The 10819-nt window shown below is 53.6% G+C and overlaps 1 protein-coding gene across 1 annotated transcript; it reads left to right on the top strand.

Moving 5' to 3' along the window:
• Positions 1 to 6: 6 nt before the first annotated feature.
• LOC130601607 (ubiquitin thioesterase OTUB1-like) lies at positions 7 to 10300 on the top strand. Its single transcript, XM_057413798.1, is given in 8 exon segments — positions 7 to 93; positions 703 to 764; positions 869 to 967; positions 1088 to 1206; positions 2117 to 2201; positions 8367 to 8561; positions 10088 to 10194; positions 10196 to 10300. Coding segments are annotated over 8 exon segments (813 nt in total). The 5' UTR covers positions 7 to 35; the 3' UTR covers positions 10284 to 10300.
• The last annotated feature ends 519 nt before the right edge of the window (positions 10301 to 10819 follow it).

The following is a 10819-nucleotide window of genomic DNA, read 5'->3' as shown; positions in this document are numbered from 1 at the left end:
ACCCGGAAGCGCTGCGCGGGGCGGGGCTGCGGCGGATGATGGCGGCGGAGGAGCCTCAGCAGCAGCCGGAGCCGCTCGGCGGCGACGCGGACGGTACCGGCGGGACCCGGCCCCATACCCCATAGCTCTCCTGTGGCACCCTATAGCGCCCCGACACAGCCCCACAGTCGCCCATAACCCTCTATAGCGCCCCATAGCCCCCCCTAGCACCTCTATAGCGCCCATAGCCCCCACATAAGGCCCCCATAGCCCCCCGTAGCACCTCTGTAGCGCCCCATAGCCCCCACATAAGGCCCCTATAGCACCTCTGTAGCGCCCCATAGCCCCCACATAAGGCCCCCATAGCCCCCCATAGCACCTCTATAGCGCCCCATAGCCCCCACTTAAGGCCCCCATAGCACCTCTGTAGCGCCCCATAGCCCCCCATAGCACCTCTGTAGCCCCCCATAGCCCCCACATAAGGCCCCCATTGCTCCCCATAGCACCCCCATAGTGCCCCAATCTCCTCCTGTACCCACATAGGCCATCCCAGGACCCCAGTGCCCCCCCTTTCATGCCCCCCCCATGCCCCATAGGGTCCCTTTAGCCCCCCAACCCCTCCCCTTCCCCAGACCCAATTTGGGGGTTCCCACAGGGGAGGGTGGGGCGAAGGCCCCAAGGCCATGGGGGTCCCCTCTTGAACCCCCCCCCCCCCCCCCATAGGTGTGAACTGCCTGGCCTACGATGAGGCCATCATGGCCCAGCAGGACCGGATCCAGCAGGAGGTGAGACCCCCAAACACCCCCCCCCTTTGCCCCCCCCCCCCCCCAAGTGCTTGAGGGGACCCCAAACCCCACTTTGGGGCTCCCCCCCCCCGTTCCCGGTGCAGATCGCGGTGCAGAACCCGCTGGTGTCGGAGCGCCTGGAGCTGGCCGTGCTCTACAAGGAGTACGCCGAGGACGACCACATCTACCAGCAGAAGATCAAGGTGGGGCCCCGCCGTGGGGCTGACGGGCACCAAAGGGCTCCGCTATGGGGCTGGGGGGGGGGGGGGGGCTCCTGCTGCCCCTCTCCTCTTCACCCCCTCCTCCCCCCCCCCCCATTCCAGGACCTGCTCCAGAAGTATTCCTACATCCGGAAGACGCGGCCGGATGGGAATTGCTTCTATCGGGCCTTTGGGTTTGCTCACCTGGAGGCGCTGCTGGAGGACGGGCAGGAGCTGCAGCGGTGCGGGACCCCCCCCCCAAAGCAGGGACCCCCCCATAGCAGGGACCCCCCCCATAGCAGGGACCCCCCATAGCAGGGACCCCCCCCATAGCAGGGCCCCCCCCATAGCAGGGACCCCCCCCATAGCAGGGACCCCCCATAGCAGGGACCAACACATAACAGGAATTTCCCATAGCAGGGAGCCCCCCATAGCTGGGACCCCCCATAGCAGGAATCCCCCATAGCAGGGACCCCCCCATAGCAGGGACCACCCCAAAGCAGGGACCTCCCATAGCTGGGACCCCCCCCAGCAGGGACTCTCCCCTAGCAGTGACCCCCGCATAGCAGGGACCCCCCCCATAGCAGGGATATCCCCCTAGCAGTGACCCCCCCATAGCAGGGACCACCCCCATAGCAGGGACTCCCATAGCAGGGATCCCCCCATAGCAGGGACCTGCAATAACAGGGACCCCCCCATAGCAGGGACCTGCAATAGCAGGGACCCCCCCATAGCAGGGACCCCGCAATAACAGGGACCCCTCCATAGCAGGGAACCCCCATAGCAGGGACCCCCATGCAAAGACACCCCCCCCCAACCCCCTGGGTGCCCCTTCCCAAATCCTTTGGGTGTTTTTGGTCCTCCCAGAGCCAGAGTCCTATACTTGGGGGTGCCCCCCCATTCTTGGGGTACCCCATGGGCTCCTGGGTGTTCCCTTCCCAAGTCTCTGGGTGCCTGTGGTGCCCCCCCTGTACCTTGGTCCTCCCCATACATTGGGTGACCCCCCCCCCCGCCATCATTGGGTGTCCTGGGGTCCCCTTCCCAAGTCCTCTGGGTGCCTTTTGTCACCCCCCTTTCATGCCTGTGGGTCCCCCCCACCCCCCTGTCTCTGGGTCCTGGTGCCCCCCCATGACCCCCCCGTTGCCCCCCCAGGTTCAAGGAGGTGTCAGCGCGCAGCAAGGAGGAGCTGGTGGCTCAGGGCTTCACCGAGTTCACCATCGAGGACTTCCACAACACGGTGGGACAGGGGGGACACACGTGTGTGTGACAGTGACACGTGTGTGTCAGTGACACGTGTGTGTGTGTGTGTGTGTGACAGTGACACTTGTGTGTGACAGTGACACTTGTGTGTGTGTGTGTGTGACAGTGGCACGGACCATGTGTGTGTGTGACAGTGACAGTGACATGTGTGTGTGTGACAGTGACACTTGTGTGTGACAGTGACACTTGCGTGTGTGACAGTGACATGTGTGTGTGACAGTGACACTGACCATGTGTGTGTGTGACAGTGACAGTGACACGTGTGTGTGTGACAGTGACACGTGTGTGTGTGACAGTGACAGTGACACTTGTGTGTGTGACAGTGACGTGTGTGTGACAGTGACACTGACCATGTGTGTGTGTGACAGTGACACTTGTGTGTGACAGTGACGTGTGTGTGACAGTGACACTGACCATGTGTGTGTGTGACAGTGACACTGACCATGTGTGTGTGTGACAGTGACAGTGACACGTGTGTGACAGTGACACGTGTGTGTGACAGTGACACGTGTGTGTGACAGTGACAGTGACACTTGTGTGTGTGACAGTGACACGTGTGTGTGTGACAGTGACAGTGACACGTGTGTGTGTGACAGTGACAGTGACACTTGTGTGTGTGACAGTGATGTGTGTGTGACAGTGACACTGACCATGTGTGTGTGTGACAGTGACAGTGACACTTGTGTGTGTGACAGTGACGTGTGTGTGACAGTGACAGTGTGTGTGTGTGACTGACCATGTGTGTGTGTGACAGTGACAGTGACACGTGTGTGTGTGACAGTGACACGTGTGTGTGTGACAGTGACACGTGTGTGTGTGACAGTGACGTGTGTGTGACAGTGACACTGACCATGTGTGTGTGTGACAGTGACAGTGACATGTGTGTGTGTGACAGTGACACTTGTGTGTGACAGTGACACTTGCGTGTGTGACAGTGACATGTGTGTGTGACAGTGACACTGACCATGTGTGTGTGTGACAGTGACAGTGACACGTGTGTGTGTGACAGTGACACGTGTGTGTGACAGTGATAGTGACACTTGTGTGTGTGACAGTGACGTGTGTGTGACAGTGACACTGACCATGTGTGTGTGTGACAGTGACACGTGTGTGACAGTGTGTGTGTGACAGTGACACTGACCATGTGTGTGTGTGACAGTGACACTGACCATGTGTGTGTGTGACAGTGACAGTGACACGTGTGTGACAGTGACACGTGTGTGTGACAGTGACAGTGACACTTGTGTGTGTGACAGTGTGTGTGTGACAGTGTGTGTGTGTGTGTGACAGTGACACGTGTGTGTGTGACAGTGACAGTGACACGTGTGTGTGTGACAGTGACAGTGACACTTGTGTGTGTGACAGTGATGTGTGTGTGACAGTGACACTGACCATGTGTGTGTGTGACAGTGACAGTGACACTTGTGTGTGTGACAGTGACGTGTGTGTGACAGTGACAGTGACACTTGTGTGTGTGACAGTGACGTGTGTGTGACAGTGACACTGACCATGTGTGTGTGTGACAGTGACAGTGACACGTGTGTGTGTGACAGTGACACGTGTGTGTGTGACAGTGACACGTGTGTGTGTGACAGTGTGTGTGACAGTGACGTGTGTGTATGACAGTGACACATATGTGTGACAGTGGCACGTGTGTGTGACAGTGATGTGTGTGTGATAGTGACACGTGTGACAGTGACACTTGTGTGTGACAGTGGCCACGTGTGTGACAGTGATGTGTGTGTGTGACAGTGACACATATGTGTGACAGTGGCACGTGTGTGTGACAGTGATGTGTGTGTGAATGTGTGTGTGACAGTGACACTGACCACGTGTGTGACAGTGACATGTGTGTGTGACAGTGACACTGACCACGTATATGACAGTGACACTCTTGTGTGTGACAGTGACCACGTGTGTGACAGTGACACGTGTGTGTGTGACAGTGACGTGTGACAGTGATGTGTGTGTGTGACAGTGACCACGTGTGTGACAGTGACCATGTGTGTGTGATGGGAACATGTGTGTGACAGTGACACTGACCATGTGTGTGGCACTGACACTTGTGTGTGTGACAGTGATGTGGGTGTGACAGGGGAATATGTGTGTGACAGTGACGTGTGTGTGTGATGGGAACGTGTGTGACAGTGACACGTGTGTGTCACAGTGACGTGTGTGTGTGACAGTGACCACATGTGTGACAGTGATGTGTGTGTGTGACAGTGACACGTGTGTGTCACAGTGACGTGTGTGTGACAGTGACACGTGTGTGTGACTGACACGTGTGTGTGACAGTGACCACATGTGTGACAGTGATGTGTGTGTGTGACAGTGACCGCGTGTGTGACAGTGACACGTGTATGTGACGGTGACGTGTTTGTGACAGTGACCACGTGTGTGACAGTGACGTGCGTGTGTGATGGGAACATGTGTGTGACAGTGACGTGCGTGTGTGATGGGAACATGTGTGTGACAGTGACGTGTGTGTGATGGGAACATGTGTGTGACAGTGACGTGTGTGTGACAGTGACGTGTGTGTGACAGTGACACGTGTGTGTGACAGTGACGTGTGTCTGTGACTGGCGTGTGTGTGATGGGAACATGTGTGTGACAGTGACGTGTGTGACAGTGACGTATGTGTGTGACAGTGACGTGTGTGTGATTGTGATGTGTGTGTGACTGATGTGTGTTTGACAGTGACACTTCTGTGACGGTGACGTGTGTGAGAGTGACGGTGTGTTGGTGACACACGTATGTGTGTGTTGGTGACACACGTATGTGTGTGACGGTGACACATGTGACAGAGACGTGTGTGTGACAGTGGTGTGTGTCAGTGACATGTCTGTGACGGTGACACATGTGACAGTGATGCGTATGTGTGACAGCGATGCGTGTGTGCGTGACAGTGATATGTGTGTGATAATGACACGTGTGTAACGGTGACATGTGTTTCACAGTGTGTATGACAGTGGCGCGTGTGCTGTCCATGTTAACACACGTGTAGCAATGACCCGTGTGTGCCCATGTTAACATGTATGTGTGACACATTACACATCTGTGTGACAGTGACACCTGTGTGCGCCAATGGCCCATGTGTTGCCCATGTTAGCACACATGTATGCACCACGTTCCCCATATGTTGCTGACGTTAACACGTGTGTGCCTGTTACCCATGTGTTGCCCATGTTAACGCATGTGTGCCCCGATACCCGTGTGTTGCCCATGTTAATGCATGTGTGCCCCCGATCCCGTGTGTTGCCCGTGTTAACACGTGTGTGCCCTCATTATCTGTGTTGCCTATGTTAACACGTGTGCCCGTTACCCATGTGTGCCCCTGTTACCCATGTGTTGCCGATGATAACACGTGTGCCCCCGTTACCCATGTGTTGCCCATGATAACACGTGTGTGTACCCCATTACCCATGTGTTGCCCATGTTAACATGTGTGTGTACCCCCATTACCCATCTGTTGCCCATGTTAACATGTGTGTGTGCCTGTTACCTGTGTGTTGCTCATGTTAATGCATGTATGCCCCCGTTACCCATGTGTTGCCCATGATAACACGTGTGTGTCCCTGTTACCCATGTGTTGCCTTGTTAACATGTGTGCCCCCGTTACCCATGTGTTGCCCTTGTTAACACGTGTGTGCCCGTTACCCATGTGTTGCCTTGTTAACACGTGTTTGTGCCCTCGTTACCTGTGTGTTGCCCTTCGTAACGTGTGTGTGCCCATTACCTGTGTGTTGCCCATGCTAACACGTGTGTGCCCCTGTTACCCGTGTGTTACCCATGTTAACACGTGTGTGCCCATTTCCTGTGTGTTGCCCATGCTAACACATGTGTGTGCCCCTGTTACCCGTGTGTTGCCCATGTTAACACGTGTGTGTGCCCATTACCTGTGTGTTGCCTATGTTAACATGTGTGCACCTGTTACACGTGTGACCTCATTACCCGTGTGTTGCCTGTGATAACGTGTGTGTGCCCCCGTTACCTGTGTGTTGCCCATGATAACGTGTGTGCCCCTATTACCTGTGTTGCCTATGATAACACGTGTGTGCCCCCGTTACCCCTGTGTTGCCTATGGTAACATGCGTGTGCCCCCATTACCTGTGTGAGGCCATGATAAGACCTGTGTGCCTCATTACCTGTGTGTTGCGCATGTTAACATGCGTGTGCCCCTATTACCTGTGTGTTGCCCATGATAAGATGTGTGTGCCCCTTTACCTGTGTGTTGCCTGTGATAACACGTGTGTGCCCCCATTACCCGTGTGTTCCCCATGATAAAGTGTATGAGCCCGTTACCCGTGTGTTGCCCATGATAACACGCGTGTATACCCATGTGCTACCCATGTTCACGTGTGTACCCGTGTGTTACCCATGTTAATGTGTGCGTACCCGTGTGTTACCTGTGTTAACATGTGTGTACCCGTGTGTTACCCAAGCTCACACGTGTGTACCCGTGTGTTACCCATGTTCACACGTGTGTGTACCCGTGTGTTACCCATGTTCACACGTGTGTGTACCCATGTGTTACCCATGTTCACGTGTGTACCTGCGTGTTGCCCATGCTAACACGTGTGTACCCATGTTGCACATGCTAACACGTGTGTGTACCCATGTGTTGCCCATGTTCACACGTGTGTGTACCCGTGTGTTACCCATGTTCACACGTGTGTGTACCCATGTGTTACCCATGTTCACACGTGTGTGTACCCATGTGTTACCCATGTTCACACGTGTGTGTACCCGTGTGTTGCCCATGCTAACACGTGTGTGTACCCGTGTGTTGCCCATGCTAACACGTGTGTGTACCCATGTGTTGCCCATGTTCACACGTGTGTGTACCCGTGTGTTACCCATGTTCACACGTGTGTGTACCTGTGTGTTACCCATGTTCACACGTGTGTACCCGTGTGTTACCCTTGTTCACACGTGTGTGTACCCATGTGTTACCCATGTTAACGTGTGTGTACTCATGTTACCCATTTTAACCCGTGTGTGTGCCATGTGTTACCCATGCTAACACGTGTGTGTACCTGTGTGTTACCCATGTTAACCCGTGTGTACCATGTGTTACCCATGTTCGCACGTGTGTGCCCATGTGTTACCCATGTTCACACGTGTGTGTACCCGTGTTACTAATGTTCACACGTGTGTGTACCCATGTGTTACCCATGTTAACGTGTGTGTACCCATGTGTTACCCATGTTCACATATGTGTACCCGTGTGTTACCCCTGTTCACACGGGTGTACCCATGTGTTACCCATGTTCACGTGTGTACCTGCGTGTTACCCATGCTAACATGTGTGTACCTGTGTTGCCCATGTTAACCCGTGTGTGTACCCGTGTTACCCATGTTCACACGTGTATACCCGTGTGTTACCCATGTTCACACATGTGTACCCATGTCTTACCCATGTTCGCACGTGTGTGTACCCATGTGTTACCCATGTTCGCACCTGTGTGTACCTGTGTGTTACCCATGCTAACACGTGTGTGTACCTGTGTGTTACCCATGTTAACACGTGTGTTTACCATGTGTGACCCCTGTTCACACATGTACCTGTGTGTTACCCATGTTAATGTGTGTACCCGTGTGTTACCCATGTTAACACGTGTGTACCCGTGTGTTACCCATGTTCACACGTGTGTGTACCTGTGTGTTAACCATGTTCACACGTGTGTGCCCATGTGTTACCCATGTTAACCCGTGTGTGTACCATGTGTTACCCATGCTAACACGTGTGTGTACCCGTGTGTTACCCATGTTAATGTGTGTGTACCCGTGTGTTACCCATGTTAACCCATGTGTGTACCATTTGTTACCCATGTTCACACGTGTGTGCCCATGTGTTACCCATGTTAACATGTGTGTACCATCTGTTACCCATGCTAACACGTGTGTGTACCATGTGTTACCCATGTTCACATGTGTGTGCCCATGTGTTACCCATGTTAACATGTGTGTACCATCTGTTACCCATGCTCACACGTGTGTGTACCATGTGTTACCCATGTTAACATGTGTGTACCATCTGTTACCCATGCTAACACGTGTGTGTACCATGTGTTACCCATGTTCACACCTGTGTGCCCACGTGTTATCCCCGCTAACCCGTGTGTGTCCCCACGTGTCACAGTTCATGGAGCTGATCGAGCGCGTGGAGCGCCGGGTGCCGCTGCCGGAGCTGCTGGCGGCCTTCAACGAGCCCAGCACCTCGGATTACCTCGTGGTTTACCTGCGGCTCCTCACCTCCGGCTGCCTCCAGCGCCACCGCCGCTTCTTCGAGCAGTTCCTCGAGGGCGGGCGCAGCATCAAGGAGTTCTGCCAGCAGGTGAGGGCCAGGGCCTTGAATGGGTCTTGAATGGGTCTTGAATGGGCCTTGAATGGGCCTTGAATGGGCCTTGAATGTGCCTTGAATGGGCCTTGAATGGGAATGGGCCTTGAATGGGTCTTGAATGGGCCTTGAATGGGCCTTGAATGGGTCTTGAATGGGCCCTGAATGGGTCTTGAATGGGCCTTGAATGGCCATCGAATGGGCCTTGAATGGGCCTTGAATGGGCCTTGAATGTGCCTTGAATGGGCCTTGAATGGGTCTTGAATGGGCCTTGAATGGGCCCTGAATGGGTCTTGAATGGGCCTTGAATGGGTCTTGAATGGGCCTTGAATGAGTCTGAATGGGCCCTGAATGGGTCTTGAATGGGCCTTGAATGGGTCTTGAATGGGCCCTGAATGGGTCTTGAATGGGCCTTGAATGGGTCTTGAATGGGCCTTGAATGGTCCTTGAATGAGTCTTGAATGGGCCTTGAATGGTTCTTGAATGGGTCTTGAATGGACCTTGAATGAGTCCTGAATGGGTCTTGAATGGGTTTTTTATGGGTCTTGAATTGGCATTGAATGGACCTTGAATGAGCTGTGAATGGGCCTTGAATGGGTCTTGAATGGATCTTAAATGGGCCTTGAATAGGTCTTCAGTGGATCTTGAATGGGCCTTGAATGGTTCTTAAATGGGCATTGAATAGGTCTTGAATGGATCTTGAATGGGCCTTGAATGGATCTTAAATGGGCCTTGAATGGGCCTTCAATGAGCCTTGAATGGATCTTGAATTGGCATTGAATGGGCCTTGAATGGGTCTTGAAGGAGTCCTGAATTGGCCTTGAATGGGTCTTGAATGGGCCTTGAATGGGTCTTGAATGAGTCCTGAATGGGCCTTCAATGGGTCTTGAATGGATCTTGAATTGGCATTGAATGGGCCTTGAATGGGTCTTGAAGGAGTCCTGAATTGGCCTTCAATGGGTCTTGTATGGGTCTTGAATGGGCCCTGAATGGGTCTTGAATGGGTCTGAATTGGCGTTGAATGGGTCTTGAGTGGGCTTTGAATGGGTCTTGAATGGGCCTTCAATGGGTCTTGATTGAGTCTTGAATGGGTTTTCAATGGGCCTTGAATGGGCCTTGGATGGGTCTTGAATGGATCTTGAATGGGCCTTGGATGGGTCTTGAATAGATCTTGATTTGGGTCTTGAATGGATACTGAATGGTCTTGAATGAGCCTTCAATGGGCCTTCAATGGGTCTTGAATGGGTCTTGAATGAGTCTTGAATGGGTTTGAATTGGTGTTGAATCGGTCTTGAATGAGCCTTCAATGGGTCTTGAATGAGCCTTCAGTGGGTCTTGAATGAGCCTTCAGTGGGTCTTGAATGAGCCTTCAGTGGGTCTTGAATGAGCCTTCAGTGGGTCTTGAATGAGCCTTCAGTGGGTCTTGAATGAGCCTCCCATGAGCCTCACCACCCCCCCAACCCACACCAGTGCCCCTCACCCCCCCCCTTCCCCTCTCTCTCTCCCCCCCCCCCACCCCACAGGAGGTGGAACCCATGTGCAAGGAGAGCGACCACATCCACATCATCGCCCTGGCGCGGGCCCTGCACGTCTCCATCCTGGTGGAATACATGGACCGGGGGAAGGGGGGCCACGAACCCCCACGTCTTCCCCGAGGGCTCCCAGCCCCGCGTCTGCCTCCTCTACCGCCCCGGCCACTACGACATCCTCTACAAGTGAGCGCCCGGCTCGAGCCAGCCTCGCACGAGCACTGGGACCATCTCACCCAAATGTAAAGCAAATGGATTATGAGGCACCTTCTGTTATTTTTACTATCTCAAAACATGATCAGTTTAATAATACTTAACCCAAGAGATTCTTGGATTTGGGCTTTGCCAAAGTTTGCTGGGAGGGGGTTTCCCTTCTTAAGGTTGTTTTTATCTTTGCTGGAAATGATGGACATAAACACCAACTGAATTGTGTCACACTGAGCTCTGCAATAGGAACAAACAGTTTGATGCTGCTGACATCACGCTCCCTACAGCAGAGACTGAAATGCATTTCCCAGAAAGCCTGGTGGGACTGCTGGGCCCAGAAGCCTCTTGGCAATACTCAGTATCATGGCTGACTGAGAAATGGAAAACAAAATTACTGGTGATTTATGATGCATTAGTAAAAAACCATGTTTGTACTTCATCTGCTGATGGCCTACTTGTTTGTTTCTTTTGGGGGCACTGGGAAAAGAAATCGATAGGTTTTGAAGTTATAAAACATAA

This window comes from Pezoporus wallicus, unplaced genomic scaffold, assembly GCF_028554395.1.
Source record: "Pezoporus wallicus isolate ANWC-B61680 ecotype Strahan unplaced genomic scaffold, APGP_CSIRO_Pwel_v1 contig_13142, whole genome shotgun sequence".
In the NCBI taxonomy this organism is placed as follows: Eukaryota; Metazoa; Chordata; class Aves; order Psittaciformes; family Psittacidae; genus Pezoporus; species Pezoporus wallicus.
Note: the sequence above shows the minus strand (reverse complement) of the source record. Positions and strands in the feature narration are given on the sequence as shown.